Raw genomic sequence first — 21,534 nt, 5'->3', positions numbered from 1 at the left:
CAAAGTAACATGAAAGGCTCTCCCCCCCCCCCCCATGCTGCTGTAAGTACTTACATTATGTGACGCCTCTTGATGCAAACATCTTCTTCCTTCCACAAGTTTCCAACAGTCCCTCCAGTGCTGGTGCCGCTCTCTGATCTAGTGCAGACTCCTATTTCTTCCTGTGTCCCACGGAGTCTTTCCTGCGTGCACGCTCCCAGCTGCTTACATTCACTTACACTGTGTCTCTCCTCCTCTCCCCTCCGGTGATTTCAAGTACGCATACGCCTGCACACATCCTCTCCTGCACAACCGTTCGGGAAGCTGTGTTCTGCATCCAGGAGCAAGCGGCACAGACACAGTTAAGTTATTACATATTTGCCCACTTTTTTCCTTTTTTAAATGTTCGGGCATATCTACTGCTTGCTAGCAGTAGATATATGTAAAAAGATGGAGACTTTAATACCACTTTAAATCTTATAGGATAATAAAATAAAAGCATTTATAAATATCTGCATTACATCCACATTTCCAATTTTATATACCGTTAAAAACACTACATGACAACACAGTATATTTTTGGCTCTGAATTCCAAACCAAGTGGTGTCAGCCCTGCCTACTGGACATGTGCGATTCGGTTCGTTCCGAAATTCGTTTCGGACGAATTTTCAGAAATTTGGAGATTCGGATGCATCCGACTTCCGAATTACAGCTGAGACGAATGCAAACGAATCCGAATTCCCGATTTCCCGAAATTCGTTAGCGGTAGTCCGGCCGAAATTATTTTATGGCCGAAATTCGTTATTGGACGAATTTTGTTGCAGCAAAATTACATTAGGGGGGGGGGGGAAATTACTTTTTTTTTTTTACAGTCTGCAGAAGATGAAAAAAAAAAAAGGGCAAGGGGACACACTCCCAATGCCGAGGGCACGTGGCCTGGTAAGGCGAAGGGAGGGGGGGGGCGCTCGATTGCCCCCCCCCTTTCCTGCCCTGCCGGGCCAGTGCTCAGATCAAGGGTCTGGTAGGACTGTTAGGGGAGACCCCATGTTTCCCCCCCCCCTGTATGAATTGGGGGGGGAACCTCATGCTTTTTTTTTTTTTCCATCTTCTGCAGACTGTAAAAAAAAACAAAAACATTTTTTTCCCCCTAATGTCATTTTGCTGTCCAATAACGAATTTCGTCCATAAAAGAATTTCGGCCGGACTACCGCACCGAATTTAATCCGAAACTAATTTAATTTCGGACCCGAATCCGAAAAATAAAATAATGCAAAGTCCGAATCAAAACGAAACTAAACTAAACTAATTTTTTTTTTTTTGTTTCAAAACGAAACTAAACTAAACAAATTTTTTGCTGGTGCACATATCTACTGCCTACTTAACGTCTGATGGATTACAAAAACACAGCCCTCTCGTCATCTTCTTCTTTCCCTCACCTCTATAACCCTTCCTTGTGCACAGGCAGAAAGCACAGGAGGTTATCAATTAATCAGGTATTGTTTGCATGTATGAAACAAATATAACAAACCATTCTCAATGGTATATGAATGGAACATTGGAATGGAAATGGAACATTTTGATGTGACTTTTCGATTTTGCCTTTTTTTCCCCCTCTCAAATGTCACTTTGCTGCAACGAACGAACGAAACGAAATAGAAACGAAATTTTGTGCAGATTACTGCTAACGAATTTTGTCCGAATTCCGAAACGAATTGACTTTCGGACCCGAATCCCGAAAAACGTAATAACGCAAAATCCAAATCACAACGAAACGAAACAAATTTTTTTTTTGGTGCACATGTCTACTGGATATTATGGAAAATGCAACAGGAGGTACAGAAAACATACATGTGGGCAGAAACAGAAAAAAAATCTCTTTTGGTCAGGAAGTCAGGAATAGGGCAATGAGGTCTCATTGTTGAAGCATACCAGAAATATAAGAAGCTGAGGGTTGACTCAATGCACTGAGGTCTAAAGCAGTGGTTCTCAACCTGTGTAATCTCAGGACCCACATTTGTCCTTGGCCAATAAATCGTGATCCAAGTTGCACTGCGCGTTCCGATGCGGGCAATAGAACTGTGGGTGGGAGGTGTGTTTGGGGTGCCATTCAAATGAATGGCAATGCAATGCACTTCTCACATCAGAAGTGCGGTAGGTGCGATTGCGTGGTTCAGGGCGTTAATCTCACGGACTATGCGATTAATGCACTGTACTAGTGTGAATGGGCCCTCAAAACACACAACCACAGACACAATCTCACAAACACACACATTCCCCCCAAAAATATATTTTTGTCCTTTTATCAAGATCCACCCATTCACCCTAAATTACAAGACTGGCGTGGATCCTCAGTCTGGGGTCCAGTGTGGGCTGCTTGGCTGTGATGGAGCTCCATCCATATGTGCATTGCTTGTACAACTCCCTTGCACACCCGGTAGAGGTGCCGGAAGACAGAATGTTAAATCACTCCGGTCCAGGCACCTCTACAGGACAGGTGAGTGAGCTGTAAGCAATGCATTTATGGATGGAGCCCACCCCACCTCAAGCTGACACTCGGCGCCGAGCAGCATATTTTGAATGGCGCTGGGGGGAGGCTAAGGAGCCTCTCACCTAGAAAAGTGGAAGGCACACGGGGACCCACTGAACACAGGGTCACGACCCACTTTTGGGTCACAACCCACCAGTTGAGAACCAAGGGTCTAAAGTATATAACTCACCTACAAATAAAATGTCACTTTTAAACAGACTGAACATTTCGTTTCTGGACAGGAAAATAATGTGGGCCACCAACTTTATAATAAATGACACTTTCTAATATTTTAGATTCTTTGAAGGCAACACCACAGCTTTGTTGGCCCTTATTTGTGCTCATGTGTTGTACTGGATGGATTAGGGTTCAAATTATACAGCATATTATACAGACATGTACGGTCTCATTGAGCTCATAAATAGAAAAATGATGCTTCTCTCTTAAAAGGAGTCCTCTGGGCTTTTTAGACACAGAATATGAGTTCCAGTATAACCTCAGAAACCAAGCTCTGTTATATGCAAACCCATTGGTGAGCCTGCAGTACTGTCTGGGGCAAATGCCCTTCTCCACTTTCAGGAAAATGGCTCAGGTGCCATTGTTTCCAGGGTGCTAAAGATTTATTGCACTTTCTATACATCGATGTGCACATAAAATACCACAGGTGTGAACAAGACTGACTTGTCATAAAAAAATAATGATACTCACTTGAGCAGTCCTCGAGAGAGCAGAGAGAGGTCTCTTTTGATGTTCCACTACAAGAAGGCTTTATAGAGGGTGATGAAAGGCAGGTTCTGTACCGTTCTCTGTGGCCATCCCCACAGGTGGTGCTACAGGAACTCCATGGCTGCCACAGACTCCACGTCTCTAAAAGAGAAAAAGTTGCAAAGATTTTCTTTAAAGGGCAGGTTTAGTGAAGTTTTCGTTTCATAACCCCCTCCCCACCACAACCACTACCCTGAGTGCACTCAGCCTGGTCCCATACTTACCCTCCATGCCAGAGATCTTTCCTTCAATGTGGTCCTGGCCAGCTCTTTTTTATACTGCACATTTTATGTGCACCTTATACAGTATATTCATATGGGTAGCAGTACTCATGGCGGGCTCCGGCTCTCAGTCGTAGTACAGCAAATCTCATAGGAGTGTGTGGACCACAGGATGCATGTACAGTATAAAGAGCAACTGGCTGGGACCATGTTGGAGGAGGGATTGTTGAAATGGGAATGAAGGTAAATACTGGACCAGACTGAAGGTACGCACAGCATTTCCTGTAAAGGTTTTACAGGATACTGGGGCATTTGTTTGCCTGAGTATTCAATTACTATTATTTTTTTCTTAATAATAAGAGATAGGTCATATTGTGTCTGTTATATAGCGTTCTAAGTTTAGCAAATCTGGTAACTGTCATTGAAATGCAAATGTTTCTTACCAAACCAGAGCTGTCCACATGGATGATACATATGTTTTAACCAGGGAACTGTGGGACAAATAATAAGACTATATGTATCAGAGTTGGCATGGAGGTCTGTTTTCCCAGGCTCACCAAAAGGCGCACCTCCAAACTATGGCAATGGGGCTTGGAAAGCACAAGTGCTAAATGTGTTTGTATCTCAGCCCAGTTAAATCTAGCCTTCATGATTTGTATGTGTGATCAACATGAATGCACATTGTGTAGTATAAACACAATACATTAAAAACTAAAATTTGTAACATTACTTTGCCCAAAATGGAATATTCTGCTTTCCTTGTAAAATGTACAGGGTATGGGGTCCCATTAATGATCTTCTAGCTCTTGGGACTTCAAATCACTAGAAAGTGGCCTGTTCTTGGAGACTCTTAAAGGTCTTGAAGAACACTATCCAGCACGAGTCTGGCAGACCTAACTAATCCCTATTAGTAATTTTTGTATAAAGGATGATATGTTTGAAGACAGCTTTGGATCATATTGTATTGCTATAATATTTGGGTTTATGTTTTAAGGGGAAAATATTGCTGTTAATTTTTTGGCCAGTGCTTTAAACAATGGGCTGCTGCCCTGAAAAATAATCCATGTACAGACAGACCCTTAACTCCTATTAAGGTATACCTACACTGGCTTCCACTCGCCCAGAGGATAAAATTCAAAATATTAACAGTCACGTATAAAGCCATCCACAACTCCGCCCCCGGATATAGCTCAGACCTTGTCTCAAAGTATCACCCTAACCGTCCCCTCCCCTCATCCATTGACCTCCTGATTTCCAGCTCCCTTGTCCACTCCTCCTATACTCACCTCCAGGACTTCTCTAGAGTCTCTCCCATCCTCTGGAACTCTTTACCCCAACCTGTCCATCTATCTCCCACCTTGACTGCCTTTAGGTGTTCCCTAAAGACTCATCTCTTCAAGTAAGCCTATCCCACCTCAACCTAACCACTGAACCTTCACATTCTCAAATAATTCATCCCCACACAGCTACCTCCTCATGTATCATTTCCCCCTCCTCTTTCAGATTGTAAGCCCTCAGGGGCAGGGCCCTCCTTACCATCTTGTCTTGAATTGTAATGTCTTCCTTATATTGTATAGCGCTGCGCAAACTGTTGGCGCTATATAAATACTATGTAATAATACTAATTAGTATATAACAGTTCTGTTCACATGAACAAGAAAATAAGGGGCATGATTTAAAGAAATAAAAAATGGTTCATAGACGTACCAATTTCTCTCCGAATCTCCACACACTGTTTGGCTGTTGGAAGTGAGAAATTGGGGCTGCTGCTTGAAGACATCAGGAACTCAAAGCAATACTTATTTTTGCCAATCTCAAACAATGTGCAGTTGAACTGAGAGTTCCGTTCTCCTCTTTGTAGAGCATTTTCAGCTAACGTTGTGACACCTTCTCCCGGGCTTCTAGGAGACTCTTTGTATACAATCATTTTACCCTCAACGTAATTACATGGCGGAGGTATAACGTAGACAGCCATTGAGGAATCACATTTTTTTTCTGTCACTGTGGTCAGCTTATATTTGAAGGTTTTAACAAGATCAGTGGGTCCAATATAGGCAATCACTGACTCAGAATCCATTGGTTTCAGAGACACTGTGATGAAGGCTTCTGGGCGAATAGATGCACATTCAATTTCTACCCACTGTGATGTGGACAAAGCAATTTCCTTGAACGTCTTGTACTGCATGAACTGATCGGTGTTCGGTTCTGCCAGCCCTCGAAAGTTCTGAGTGTGCTCAACCTCTAGTAAAATCTTGGCCTCCTGACCAGAAAACCCTGAGCAAAGCTTTTCATTGGTAAAGACCCCAACCTGGAAGGATCTCTGCATATCCTTTGAAGTTCTGTTCAGATCCATGTGAAACACTGGCCAAGTTACGTTCAGGAAGCTGCTGCTGATGTGAACAGCGCTGTCATTATTTCTCTCCAGGCTCATTTGAAACTGATATAGACCAGCCGATGTGAAATAGAAGCACTCATATTCCAAAATACCATGTGATATGTTTGCAGGAAGTTCTTTACTTGTAACTATCTGGTTGTTCTTAACGTCCAGCAGAGTTACTGTAGCATTTCTTGATATGCTGGAATTATCTCTGATATTAAATTCAATGTGGATTGAAGATTTGCTAAAGGCTATGTGGTGGGTTTCTTTAAGCAGGAGGTTACTGAAAGCTAAAATTAAAAAAACAAAACAAGATGATTAGAAAAGGCAGGACAACTTATGACAAACGAATATGTCAAAGACATTTGAGGGCCCAGAGCAGTCCTTGGTGTCTAAGACTTTATTGAAATCCAACAAGCCCTTGTTGCATATAAATAACATCTTCACCAATGGAACTGGTGCCTGTGTCCAAAGGGTCCACCAAGAATGGTAAGACAGTTCTTTGTAGGTCTAATAACCTAAAAGTATCTTCTTTCGCTATGCAGTCTAATGGTAGTGTTAAAATGTGGGAAATATACTAACTGCAGTGGAACATTTCATTCATAATCTTTCAGTAATAGCATTGTAACATGGTAAATAATATACGGACTAGAGCCTGGACCCAAAAATTCTAGTATTCACTTATGACTCGGTCAGCATAATCTCTGAATAAGGCTCTGTGAGAATACGTTCCTTTAAACCTGTATACTCATAGACAGACTATCTTCCAATTTACAGTACATCTATAGCATGCTGACTGCAATGTACCTTCATCCTACATAAGTACCGTACTCAGGTTGACGATTAAATTATAGTCACCAACCAAACAATATGAATTGTTGATCACTTAAATCAAAGGTTACCCCAGATTCAGACATGTTTTGCTTCTTATTTCTCTTTGTGGTAACACAGAGGGGACCCCCTCTCCAGCAGCCCAATAGTAAACATCAATACCATTGTGGTTTAAATTCGTTGTTATGAATGAGGTTTTGTCTCTACAGATTTAATGGTGTTTAAAGAAGTTATATGCAAATAACAGATTTTACCTGCTGATGTCTTTGCAGGCCCTTTGTGAAAGTGTGGCTCCTGTTCCCAGCATAGTGGGGGAGCTGAATCCTCTGACACATTGAAATGAACTGAAATGTGATGGGTAAGATCCTTGTAGCTTAGCCCTCCCTTTACTGACTGAGGTGAAAAAGTCCTTCAAAGCTGAACTCCAGGAAAGAGTTAGATGTTACATGGGAACCTATTAGAACCTGTCAAATGATTTGTTTCTGTGTCCACACAGCCTTGTCTAACAGGGTAGGTGACCTTATCTTTCTATGCTATGGTTCCACTTTTGCTCACCTCCACCCTGCTACTGGAAAATAATAGGAAAAGTATCACACAGTTGAGCACATCTCTATGTCACTCTTCCTATCGGCATGCCTTTTAACACTACAGCACTTCATCTTTTTGACACCTTCTGCTGCTTCTCTCTCCCCTCAATGAGCTCTGCTGTACAGACTATACTGTAAACTGCAAGTGGTTGATAATGCTGAGGCTAGGTTCACACCTAGGCGATTCAGATGCCGAGCTATTTTCACGCGGTTGTCACACGTTTACGATCAAGCGACTGTTCATATTGTAAACCGCGCAGTTGTCATGCGTTTTTGAATGCTTAGACATGTCTATGGGACCCAATCCGTGAGATAACCGCCCGCAAATAGCTCCTGCACCTTTTCGCGTGACAAACCGCAAAGATGTGAGCAGCCTCCTTGACTTCAATGCACATCTGTGTTTTGCGCGATATCACGCAACTCAAACCGCGCGATAAATCACCTAGGTGTGCACCGGCCCTAAGTCAAGTTCAGGTACTTCTGCTGCTTGCATTTTTAAAAATACATATAACGATGTATACATGAATACAGAGTTTCACTAATGTGTGCCTTTTATAATTGCTGGGATTCAGCTTTAGGAATTAAAAAAAACAAAAGCCAGTAAACACACATTCAACAGAAAGTGTCCTTAAAAATGATCATGACAGACCTCATATCATATGTATGTATAGTATACATTTGCCTGTATTTGCATACAACAGGCAATTTGGGTTTAGACTTTGGTACTCAGTTCATCACCATCTTTCATTCTATACTGAAGGTCAGAATCTTCCAGCGCCATCTCAGAAAGTTCTTATTCTTATAGCAGCCAAGTCAAGGGGGGAGTAAATTTAGAGACAAATATTACCCCTACACCATTGAAGATTATCCCATGGTTGGCACCAGAGGACAGGCCACTCATGACCACTCTACCATATTTAGTTAAACCTGTGCTAAGAATCTGGGATAGAATTGTTGATAAATATAACTTATCTTCCATACCAGGCCCCATGACTCCCATTGCTGGAAATCCACAATTCCCACCGGGTACGCAGGTGGCCTCTTTCTTGAATATTGAGAATTTTTCTCATGCACAGATATGGCAGGTTTTAGAGAAAGGTAAAGATGAATTAAAACCAGAGCTTAGACCGGAGAGCCAAAACAACGGAAAGTTATGGATGAAGGCAATGCAGTTAGCGGATTATATTAGATATCTCAGGACCTGCAAATCCCTGAACAGACCTTTACTGTTTGTTTGTTTACTCTGTTTGAGAAATTATGCTTGAGGGAAACAAAAATTTAACATGCATTATCACAGTTCTATGGTCTGTTGAGAGAAGAAGAAGCCAAATGTCATACAAAATACATGAAGAGATGGGAACAGGATTTGAGGAGGGAGATCTCAGAGAAAGAGTGGGGAAGAATATTTACTATGACGCATAGTTCTGTCAAATCCTCATTTTACCAGGAAAAAAACTTCAAAATATTGTCACGATGGTATAGATGCCCAGAAGGAATTAAACATATGAATCCTGGAGAGTCGGATAGATGTTGGAGATGTAGGATAGAGGAGGAAACGTGCCTACATATCTGGTGGAGCTGCCCCAGAGTACAGGTATTTTGGGAGTCAATATTTGAAGTATACCGCTCCATAGGGAACTTAAGTATGGAGAACGACCCCTCAATCGCTATCATTAATTCCTGGCCCCATACAAAAGATAAAGACAGATATCTTAAGTTTTGTACTGGCTGCAGCGAGAGTCAATATATCACGGGGTTGGAAATCAGTGATCCCAGCTTTATTAGAGAGTTGGGAGACTACGCTGGAAGAAATAAGATTTATAGAGGAACTGAGCGCAAAGGACATCGACAAGAAAGATAAATACGAGAATATATGGGAAAAATGGGAAATATACAGAAAGATAGAGGTATTTAGTAAATTGGTAAGAAAGATACAGAGGAAAGGAAGGGATACCAGAGAGGTACAAAGAAACAAATAATACTTAGATTTATTTTCTTATTAGATCATATATGTATTTGACCTGTATGTTTGAATGTAAGGTGAAGAATGATAATATCATGCGTGAGAAAGGGGAGACTGAGGGGGATTCAAGATATAAATTTAGATGAGTAAAATGGTTTATGGGGTAGTTGTCACTGGGTTTTTGTAAATTAATTCTAGGGGGGATATTATTATAGGAAATAAAGGGGAAATAACACTTTAAAGCAGAACACATATATAGGATAGTCTACACCAGGGGTGCCCATTAGGTAGATAGCGATCTACCAGTAGATCGCAAAGCAAACACTGGTAGATCGCGATCGGCTCACTGACCTGTGTCCTGTACTCACGCTGTGGTCGTGCGGCTGAATGTGTCAGACGCCGCAGACGGGTAGGAGAGAGTTAAGCGTGATCGCCCGCACCCGGAACGCAGGCACATTAATGCACATTATCTGCAAAAATAGTGCATGCAACACTAATCTGCCTGTATTCTGGGTGCGGGCGATTGCACTGGGAGCGTGGCTGCGGTGCCATTGACCTCAATGCACTGTCACGCCCCCTCCCACCCCCGAATGCAGGTGTTTTTTCGTTGGTAGATCTCATTGAGCTCGTCATTTGAAAAGCAGATCTCCAGACGAAAAACTGTGGGCGCCCCTGGACTACACAGTAGGGTGAGGAGTTTATACAAAGAAAGGTTTAATAGAGGACAAGATGGTCTTAGGACATGGGGGCAGGGGCGTAACTAGAAATCACAGGGCCCCATAGCAAAATTTTGTATGGGGCCCTGTGATTTAACCCAAACAGCCCACCTAAGGGTGACCCTGCAGAGCCCACCATAGACTCTCTATGGTAGGCTCTGTCCCCGCCTCCTCAATCACTGCCGATGACGGGCCCAGCCACCTCCTGCAAAGCTGCTGGTTGTCACCTCCTCACGGCCGCCAGTGACAGCCAGCAGCCTGGCTGTCCGAGCAAGATGCCATAGCGACCCAGGCGGCCCGTATGGCATCAGGGACATGTCCTGGCCGGGCCCCGCCGTGCCTCGGGCCCCATAGCGGCTGCCTGGGTCCTATGGTGATTGTTACGCCACTGCATGGGGGGGTAATTTACATGTATTATCTCACTGGGTTATGTAAACATATTTTAGGCTGGAAACTTAGACATAGGAAATACATTCTAGATTTGCTGAACACAGGTTAACAGGAAGTTAGGGGGTGTAGTGGGGGGGAGGGGTTAGGGAACAAAGGGGAATCAATATATTAAAATAGAACACACATATAGGAGACAGTACACAGATGGGTGATAATATCCACGAAGATAAATTAAAGCATTAAAACATGGGGGGTACCAATAAGGAAGGGGTTACCCGGATTCACTTGGTATGTATATTTCCCCCTCTTTCTCCAGAAGATGATGTGAATATGAATACATGGGAGAAGTGTATATATGAGAAGTAATGGAGAATATGAGGTTAGGTGATATAAAATGAATGATTATTGCTTCGATGATAGTAAAGCAACGTAGAATTTTTTTTTTATATGGAGAGATACATAGTTAAGTTATATATGGGATAAAGTTATGTTGTATGTTTATACTCTGAAGAATGTTTACAGGTATGTATTTTTATGTATATTGAAATAAAAACATATTAACCAAAAAAGAAAGTTCTTATTTAGAAAGAATTAATAAATGAGAGAGATATTAGAGACATGTCACTTACCACAACCCCACAGAACAAGCAATGATATGTAGGTGGAAGAGCGCAGTGATTGTCTCATTCTGTTGAGTGTAGATCAGTCCATGGTCAGCTGAAATCATATATCATAGACAGTAACCATCGGACCTGTTAACTACATAAACACACATGTGAGCAAACCATTCTGATCTTTACACATAACTCAATCATTACCCATTAGTGGCTCTCAGCTCTCTTAGTGATTGCAGGACAACTACTGAAATTAATAAGAATCACTTTCCATGTGAAGATCCAATTAAAAGCACCTTATGTGTTTGGTAAAGGAGAAGTGTTGGGAGAGTAAAATATCATCTTCCCAATACTTAGTCCCACTTAGGCATTTTATAGCTAAAAGCTTGGAGCTACAAAACGCTGAACACAAGGAATCCCATTGTTTTCCAGTGCCCCTGTTCACACATGAGAGTTATATCGCCTGTAGCAAAACAGCTGTCATTGGAAAAAGCACACATGCTACCTTTCTGCATATTCCTGCACTTTTGGCCACATAGACTTCAATGGCAATGCCTGGAAACGTGCAATACCAGTGTTTTCATACTTTTTAAGCGTTTTTTTGCGAGTTTGTTATGCAAGAGTGCAAGAGCTAGGACAGCAGAAACCGAAAAATGCACGGCAAAACGCTTGCAAAAACGCTTGACAGGCTCCTTTAACAGACCAAGCTGTCCAGCAAAAGTGGCAGATAGAGGGTTGAGACAAACCATATAACACTGCAGGGGTGCTTACAATGGTCAGCTTTTATTAATGTGTGCTAAATCTTTATCCCAAAAGAAAAAATAAACTGTTGCTGTCTCTGCTTAAAGATGTTATCTGGAATTCAGATTTAATTTGTTAGTCAAGTCCATCTAAATCTTCTAGTCCACCCAATACTATTAGGGATGCACTGATACTGATGCCGAGTATTTGGGTGAGTCTCATACTTGCCCAAATGCTCCAATGCCTAGCCCAATACATCCGGTATCAGGAAGCCGGGCAGCGTGTAATGACTCGCTGCCTGGCTTTCTGATTGGCCAGAAAGCCAGCTCCATGCTTTCTCGTCACTTAGTGATGAGAAGCATGGGGACGACTTCCCTGCTGATCGGGAAGCCGGGTGGCGAGTCTTTCAATGGCGCACAGCTTCCTGGCTAATCAGGAAGCCAGGTGGCGAGTCATTACCGCCGCCTGGCTTCCTTAATGGGACTTCCGGTATCGGTATTTGGTATTAGTGAGTACCGGTAAAAAATATTGGTACTTGTACTTGATACCGAAATACCGGTATCGGTGCATCCCTAAATACTACCCACCGTGCATGGTGACAATGCTGCTGTCCAAGGGTGGCTCCATTGCTGCTCAATAGTGTGGAGTCACCCTAAGACAAGAAGTGTGTTATGCAATATATGAAATTCTGATTTTGGGTTTGATAAACTTTATTATTTCAATGTTCCATTTTGCACTCTTCTAACACAATTCAAAGAATAAAGATGCAGAATTATACCGGGGTTACAGTGGGCCAACATGTAGAATTGATTTTTATAAATTATTGGTTTTACCCGCAGTTCTCTCTTTATTATGTTTATGAAAAATGCATATGAAATGTTACCGGTAGAAATGATTAGAAAGCTAAACTTGAATTTGGACAAATTGTGCACATAATATCAGATACAGTGTAAAAAAGCAAATGTTTTCATGGTACTAAAGCTTCAATAGAGGCACACCTTTCACTCAGACCAGAAATGTCCTTTCCACACTACATGACAATGAAATGCCTATAACACTGTGACTGCAGGCATTTTAATTACAGAGTGGCTCACCTATACATCTTGTCACACAACTCACATCGCGTCCGCCATCAATGAATCCACGCTGTGATCTATAGGCACCATGAAAACAGTTTTAAAAACGTATAAACATGACAACAATATATTTAGTAAATGTACTTAATGAACAGTAGTAACAGAGAGTCAGCAACAGAAATCTCTCTATTGAGAATTAATAACTTGACTTAGCAGCCTCTGATCTTGACTAGTAAAGTTAAGCTGGCCATACACTGCTCAGATTTCGATTCCCGATTTCCATTTACACTCTTCAGTACACCAAAAGTCGATTTTTCATTTGAATTTTGCCGCTTCACACTGCATTCTGGCCACTAGATGGAGCCAGGGAGCATAGGTGTGAATGAACACTAGTTGGTTATATATATACACACATACATAGATACACACACCCTGCTGAGACCCTCCGCACCCCTCCTGAGACCCTCCGCTCGAGACATCAGGCCGGCACCCTGAAGCAGAGCGTCAACACAGAGTATGTAGCAAATTAATTTACTATTATTCTGCATTGCTGTTAAATGTATTGCTGGGATTTGTAGCCCTCTATAGCTGATGGTATTTTTCTGCATTGCTGTATAATGTATTGCTGGGATATGTGTCCTCTAAAGGCAGTGGTATTCTGCATTGCTGTATAATGTATTGCTGATATTTGAAGTCCTCTATAGCTGGTGGCATTCTGCATTGCTCTATAATGGTTTTGCTGGGATTTGTAGTCCTCTATAGCTGGTGGCATTCTGCATTGCTGTATAATGTATTGCTGGGATTTGTAGTCCACTATAGCTGGTGGTATTCGGCATTGCTGTATAAATTATTGCTGGGCTTTGTAGTCCTCTATAGCTGGTGGCATTCTGCATTGCTGTATAATGTATTGCTGGGATTTGTAGTCCTCTATAGCTGGTGGTATTTTGCATTGCTGTATTACGTATTGCCGAGATTAGTAGTCCCTCTACAGCTTGCAGTCAGTGGCAGAACTACCATGGGGGGCAACGTTTACAGCTGGGACCAGTCACTGGTGCTCCACCACTGTCCTAAAATCGTTAGTCTATATTGTTTTAGAAAAACTGTCACATGACACTAAAAAAAAAAGGTATCGTAATTGGTATTAGCAAGTACTTGAGGAAAAGTGTTGGCACTAGTACGCGTGCACCCCTAATATATACATAGATATTTTGTTTTATTACTAAAGCCTCATTTTTAAAGCATTGGTTGACGGGTTAACACCCCCATCAGGTTTGTTTTGTCATCTCTAGGGGATTTCCCTTCACTGTCCTATAGACACAAAAGGAAGTGAGAGGAAATTTCCCCAAAGTGATGGAACTGGCATTTTGACAGATAGTTGTCACCTATCCCCATTGGAAGATTTCCCATCTACTGCTGTTTTAGGTGACAACTCCAAATTTTGGATTTCCCATCACTTTCATCACGATGACATTGGTCAAAACCAAGGACAAATAGAGAGAATAATTCTTCCCAGGCGGCACTAAAAAATCTGACAAGGGTTCTCACCACTTGAAACATTTTCCTAAGTTGTTTAAAAAATTGGCTTTAGATACACTTTAAATAAGGTTCTGCATCTTAAAAATACCTGTTCTCTCCCTAACAAATGCAAAAATCAGGCAAGGATATGAATAATATTGGAAGTGATGAATGAGCAAGCCTTCACTTGTCATACCTCTGTTAAGATTCTTACCTGCACGCTGCATTGTATCAGCCAATAAGGAGGTCTTGCTGCATCCCACTGCCGTCAGATGTCATTCTGCGTCCTGACTCCTCAGTCCCCACAATCACCCGGTGCCATGCTGGTCCTGTAGATGATAGAAGGGTACGCATCTCCCTGGAAGGAGTTTGGCTGCAGCTCTGCTGGTGTAAGTAGGAAGGTTTGGTTCACAAGTCTCCCCAGACAAGCTGCAGCTAATACAATCTCCTCCCTGAAGGAAGGGTGGAGAGGGAAATGGATGGACTACTCCCCTAGCTGCCTCTATCACAACTAAGGCAAAGGGGAACTGAACAGAACATACAGTATGTGTTCCCATTGTGTGGTGGGATATTGTCTCATCCATACAGCTTCATCCCACCAGGATGTGAAGTCAGGAAACAACACAGATTTCTACTGGCTGACCTGCAGCATTCTGCTAACTTTGGCTTCATTATGAAACACCATTGATGTGTCGTTGATCGCTTTTTCAAAATTAAGTCTTTTCATATATAGAGATTGAGGTCTCAGTCACATAAAGCTGAACTCCAGACAAAACATATAGTAACATAGCATGTGTTCATGGAAAATAATTAAATGCATGTTTAAATGCAGGTAGTCTAAGTACCTGAATTTGATTTGGTATCAGCCCTTTGTAATCCCTTGTACAGAAGAACTCAGACTAGGAAAAGGAGGCCAATCAGGACAGCATGTACACAGGCTGGGGCGGGGAAGTGATCACCCTCTATTGCTCACCTGCAGTAGAGAAATGTAGGTCACCATCTGGCTTGATTTAAACTATGCTATTTTTATCAGGAATGCACTGATACCAGTGTCGGTATTAGTGCCGATACTGGGCATTTTCACAAGTACTCATACTAATACTAAAATGCTAAAAACCAATACCGGCACTTTACATTTTCAAATGGAAACAGCTGCCCTAGGTCCCCTGCTTGCTGGGGATCTCGGCAGCCTTTTAGGAACCATATGGCATCTGCTTACAGCACTTTTGCCACCCGCACATCTCCACCTCACAAGACCCTCCAGGCCTCTCCTGAGACCCCCGCAATCCTTGGGGGACCCTCTGCCCAAGCAGCACAGGGTGCATAGCAACATATTATTCTGCATTGCTGTATAATGTATTGCTGTCATTTGTAGTCCTCTATAGCTGGGTGTATTCTGCATTGCTGTACAATGTATTGTTGGGATTTGTAGTCTTCTATAGCTGGTGGTATTCTGCATTGCTGTATAATGTATTGCTGTCATTTGTAGTCCTCTATAGCTGGGTGTATTCTGCATTGCTGTACAATGTATTGTTGGGATGTGTAGTCTTCTATAGCTGGTGGTATTCTGCATTGCTGTATAATGTATTTCTGTCATTTGTAGTCCTCTATAACTGGTGGTATTCTGTGTTGCTGTATAACATATTGCTGGGATTTGTAGTCCTCTCTAGTTGGTGGTATTCTGCATTGCTTTATAATGTATTGCTGGGATTTGTAGTTCTCTATAGCTGATGGTATTATTCCGCATTGCTGTATAATGTATAGCTGATGGTATTATTCCACATTGCTGTATAATGTATTGCTGGGATTTGTAGTTCTTCTACAGCTTGGAGTCAATGGCAGAACTACCAGGGTTGCCGAGGTCGCAGCTGCGACCAGGCCCTGGCGCTCCACCATTGTCCTAAAACCATTAGTCTGTATTGTTTTAGAAAAGCTGTCACATGACACTAAAAAAGGTATTGGTAATTGGTATCGGCGAGTACTTGAGGAAAAGTATCGGTACTTGTACACGGTCTGGAAAAAATTGTATTGGTGCATCCCTACTTTTTATAGATATACTGTATTCATGAATCGGATGAGTTTAATGTAAATAATGTTAATAATGGAATGTTTTAGCATAGCCACAATCTCTTTTTTATTTTTTACTATGGATAGGGTATGGAATTGTTTTAAATGTAAATCAGGTTGTTTTCTTTTCCTGTATGTGTTATACTGGTAAGGTTTCCTTATTTCCTGTCCCAGAGGCACAACAGGAAGTGAGTGGAAATTTACCCTTGCACAGTTGTCTCCAGAACGGGTGTCCCCATTGGTTGATTTTCTTTTATCTCCTGCTCCAGTGACAACATTTTAGATTTCCCATCATTTTCTTTCTAGGTGACAAATAGAGAGAGTGAATCTCCACAGACAAGAGCTCTGAACCTTCTCCACTCTATCTTTAGTAGTACTGCCCAATGACTCTGCTGCTCTCTCAGTGCAAGTCTAGGGATCAGGTCTGACCTAAATGAAGAGAATCTCTACAAGGCTAACTGAGCTTTCAATAGTCATTAAAGTAGAACTCTGCAAGGGAGATATGGAGACTGCCATTGCCAACCGCTCCTGTAAATGTTAGAAAGTGATCTGTCATGCTGATCCTGTGATTTTTTAGGCACGGACAAGTACGCAGAGCAATGTTCTTTTCACATCCAACAATTCTGGGTGTGTCAGATGCCAGGCCCAAACTGTGCTCTTTGGTTCTTCCCTCTGGCCCCTACATCATTACAGGACATGTCCTAGCAACCAGTGACACATCCCCACCCCATTCATCTGTCGGCTCAATAACAACTAAAATAAAGGGGTTGGGATACTGGCTGACATCACTGATTAAATACGGCCATGGCCATATTTGGTCAATGACATCAGCCAGCATCCCCACCCCTTTGTTTACATTCAGCTCTGGGGATGGGAGCTGTCATTCACGGTTGTTTCTCCGTATTGTAAATATTCTGTAACTTTAGAGTGGAAGGTGCCATCTTAGCCTCTATATAGATTGCAGTTGCCATGGTGCTGCACATGTGATCAGCTATGACACCAGCCATTTGAAGGCTTGAAAGTTTGGTTGAGAGCTGAAATAAGCACACTGACAACCTTGATGGCTGGCATGCCTTAAAAAAATGTTGCATGGTTGTTGGTGCCAGACGGGCTGGTCTGAGTATTTCAGAAACTGCTGATCTACTGGAATTTTCTCCCAAATTTCTAGGGTTTACAGAGAATGGTCCGAAAAAGCTAAAATATCCAGTGAGGGCAGTTCTCTGGGTGAAAATGTCAGAGGTCAGAGGAGAATGACCAGACTGGTTCTAGCTGATAGAAAGGCAACAAATAACTCAAGTAACCACTAGTTACATCCGAGGTATGCAGAAGACCATCTCTGAACACACAACACATCGAACCTTGAAGAAGATGGGCTACAGTAGCAGGAGAAGACCACAACAGGTGCCACTCCTGTCAGCTAAGGGCAGGAAACGGAGGCGACAATTTGCACACGCTCACCAAAATTGGACAATAGAAGATTGGAAAAACATTGCCTGGTCTGATTGGTCTTGATTTCTTCTGCGACATTCCGATGGCCGGGTCAGAATTCGGCATAAACAGCACGAAAGCATTGATCCATCCTGCATACTTTGGTCCACTTAGTACCAATTAAACATCGTTTTAATGCCACAGCCTGTCTGAGTATTGTTGCAGGTCATGTTCATCCCTTTATGATGGCTACTACATAAGGCTAAAATAATCTCAAACTGGTTTCTTGAACATGATGAGTTCACTGTACTCAAATGGCCTCCACAGTCACCAGAACTCAATCCAATAGAGCATCTTTGGGATGTGGTGGAATGGGAGAATCGCATCATGGATGTGCAGCTGACAAATCTGCAGCAACTGCGTGATGCTATCATGTCAATATGGACCAAATTCTCTAAGGAATGTTCCTAGTACCTTGCTGAATCTATGCCATGAAGAAGCCAGTTCTGACAAAGGGGAGTCCAACATCTATCATCTATCTATCTATCTATCTATCTATCTATCTATCTATCTATCTATCTATCTATCTATCTATCTATCATCTATCTATCTATCTTTTTTTTGTTGGTTTACAATAATGATGTGTGTGCCCTGACTTGCCTTATCACATGATATTTGTCTGAAAGGCAGACCAGCCTTCTAAGGAGTCAGTCATTGCATTCTTTATAAATATCTGTTAATTATCTTGCAGTAGCTGAAATTCCAGTTCTCCCACCAAGGGGATGGACCTCCAGGCATGAGCTGGTCCTTCCTTTTTCATAATATCTTTCACTTTTATTTTTCACTTATTATTTAAAGAGTTTTTACAATAGAACAAAACGATGAAAAAAACATAATAATCAATCAGAAAAATGCACACCAATCATGAGGTTAGGCAGTTAGAAGAAAACATTGCTAATGATGACGAACTAAAAAGTTTTGATTCATTCATCCTGCCAGAGGATATTAAAATCACCCAGACACAAGTCACAAAAAGGGTGTTTAAAGTACAGCTGTCATTAGAGGAGTATGGGGGCCACCATTGCTGGTCACCTTCCAAAAATGCCATAATTACAGTATGTGTAAAGCTTAAAACTGTTAATGCATGAATGCATTCCTTTATTAATAAAGTGTTTGTGCCATTTTGCTATTTTACCAATACAGTCCCATGTAATTAGAAATAGCTGGTGATGTGGACAGTTCTGCATTTTTCTGTATATTGCTGACCACATCAAGCTTGGAGGTATATCCATACTGGTGTGGTCAGTTTGCACTACGCATGGTCTGGGGCACTACGCATCCACGCCTTAGCTATCGGCCGCTGGCCCTCCCGAAACGCAAAGGGGGGGCGAGCGCACCGGATATCTTTCTCTACCACGCCTCTGCCGTACTGACTCGCATAGTGGACTGGTTTCACAAGGGTGAGGAGAAACAATGGGTCAGACTGGAGGAGACCCTCGCGGGGAGTGATCTACAGGCGCTACCGTGGGTGCCCCCTAGATCCAGGCCGGTACACCCCTCCATGCCCCAATTGACAGCCCATGCCTTGAAGCTGTGGGACCGATATGTCTCTAAACACTCCATGTCGGCCTACATTGGCTCGATGACCCCTTTATTTGGGAACCCAGCTTTCCCCCGGCCCTAACTGGATCTTCCTTCGGCAGATGGACAAAGGCTTCCCATCGCAGAGTGCTCTCAGCATTACAGGCTCAGCCTCTGGCAGGGGTGGCCCGCCCTGACCCAGGCCCTGGGGAATGGTTGTCGGAAGGACAATTTCGCTCCTTTGTTTCCCCACTCCTTGGATCGGAAGGTCTCGATGGACCTTCCGATCCATTATGTGTTAATAACACATAATGCACATACACCAGTTGGCAGGGGAGGACTTGATTTTCAATGTGCATGATTTTTTTCTTCTCAAAAAAACTATGGTCTTCCCACATACAAGAAGTTGATATCTCAGTTAAAATAAAGTAACATAAGGGAATGTCTTATTTTCCTGGATAATGAATCATCAAATAGCAGGAAAGAATCCCAAAGTCACCTAAAGTCTCTCTAGGGAAATGTGGTTGTTATAGAGTGTGCTACAATAATTTGGATGTTTTCATATCTTCTGCTCTTGTGTAGGTTGGGTGTAGAAATTCTATGAGAATAGTTAGGTTGTGGTGGTGAAAAATGAGTAAAGCCTTTGAGTTTTTGTGTACTCAACTCATACTGTTTTGATCTCTCCGCTCTGAAATCTGCAAACAACAGCAACCATTGCTTCCAATTACATGCTAGATTGTAATCTCAGAACTTTGTATGAAGTAGATAATTTGGAGGCATATAAAGGTATACTCCAGTCCAGGGCCGTCTTTAATACTGATTGTCACACACACACACAAAACACCCCCTACCCGCCTCCGACATGCAATTTCGCTCATGCATATGGCTATACGACAGGGACGGAGCAACACTATGCAATACTGATCGCACAATAAACATAAGAGTGGCGCTGGTGTATCTTTTGTGGGCTCAAGGGGAGGGCTGGTGCAAGGATTATTGTGTACATAGGTGAAGGTGCATTTTTTTCACCCCCTCTTTCCCCCCACCCCCCGGTGCCCTCAGACAACTGTCTATGCAGCCTTACGCTAGCAATGACGTGTAACGTGTAGTGTTCCCCATCATATGTACATGGAAAGCATGTAGTGACCCGCATCAGATGCAGACAAGATGCATAGTGACCCCTCTCTCTGGACGTTTAGTGTTCCCTAAAACACACATGCAGCAGCCAGTACAGACATGCAGGGTCTCCCCGTCAGACACACACTGTTTATGGTGCCCTGATTCAGGCTGTAGTCCCCTCACCCAGCAGGCTGCCTCGCCCCCATCCAGGTGCAAAGGCCAGTGAACATCGGAGTCCAGGTCATAGCAGAGCCTCCTCCTCCAGCACACACATACACACAGCATGGGAGGGGAGGCCATCCACCCAGCTCTTCTCTCCGTGTGACCAGCTCTGCGATCATCCAGCGCTCTGCTGTCATTGCTGAGATGTAGGGCCAGAGGTAGGAGTTTTGCAGCGCGGGACCTGCTCAAGGGGCAGCTGCTTTGGACCCTACAACAATGAGTGGGCCCTGGGCAACTGCCCCTTTTGCCCTGCGTTAAAGACGGCCCTGCTCCAGTCATAACTAAAAAGTTAACCTTGTGATCCACAGTAAGCATGGCTTACCTGCTATGTACTTCTGTTGCTCAGGGGTTTGAGATTGGCTCTACAACAGTGTCTTGTGACCACAAGAAACATAGAAAGTGCCACCTATCACCTTGAAGTGGTTTTAAGACTCGTATAGGTTGGATGTAATACTTTGGTGCTGTAGGATCTCCATGCAGGACAGGTACACTATATTGTCAAAAGTTTCTTAACACCTGATATCACACCAATGTGTTTCATAAACCATGGGCATTAATATGGAGTTGGCCCCTCCCTTTGCAGCCTCCCCTCTTCAGGGAAGATCTTACACAAGATGTTGGCTTGTCTATGGAAGTTTTTGCCCATTCTGCCAAAACAGCATTTGTGTGGTCAGGTACTGATGCTGGATGAGATGACCTGCCTTGCAACAAGTGTTCCAATCCATCCCAAACTGCTAAGTAGGGTTAAAGTGACATTAAAGTTAAAAAAAAAAGTCCCCCCCCCCCCCCCCTTTTATTTTTACACATCTCCTAA

At 42.7% G+C, this 21,534-nt stretch overlaps 1 protein-coding gene and 1 long non-coding RNA gene across 2 annotated transcripts in view; one reads left to right on the top strand and one right to left on the bottom strand.

Moving 5' to 3' along the window:
• Positions 1–11,060, bottom strand: part of THSD1 (thrombospondin type 1 domain containing 1) — a 14,461-nt gene extending 3,401 nt beyond the window's left edge. Inside the window, exons 1-3 of the mRNA XM_018556449.1 lie at positions 10,987–11,060; positions 5,201–6,160; positions 3,216–3,374 (exon numbers count right to left, since the gene is read on the bottom strand). Of these exons, the coding sequence (XP_018411951.1) occupies positions 3,216–3,374; positions 5,201–6,160; positions 10,987–11,044 (1,177 nt within the window). The 5' untranslated portion in view covers positions 11,045–11,060. The remainder of the gene's footprint in view (positions 1–3,215; positions 3,375–5,200; positions 6,161–10,986) is intronic.
• Positions 11,061–21,131: 10,071 nt separating this feature from the next.
• Positions 21,132–21,534, top strand: part of LOC108787033 — a 7,928-nt gene continuing 7,525 nt past the window's right edge. Inside the window, exon 1 of the long non-coding RNA XR_001941240.1 lies at positions 21,132–21,142. This is a non-coding gene — a long non-coding RNA (uncharacterized LOC108787033). The remainder of the gene's footprint in view (positions 21,143–21,534) is intronic.

The sequence above is a fragment of the Nanorana parkeri genome, unplaced genomic scaffold, assembly GCF_000935625.1.
Source record: "Nanorana parkeri isolate BGI_ZX_2015 unplaced genomic scaffold, ASM93562v1 scaffold238, whole genome shotgun sequence".
In the NCBI taxonomy this organism is placed as follows: domain Eukaryota; kingdom Metazoa; phylum Chordata; class Amphibia; order Anura; family Dicroglossidae; genus Nanorana; species Nanorana parkeri.
Note: the sequence above shows the minus strand (reverse complement) of the source record. Positions and strands in the feature narration are given on the sequence as shown.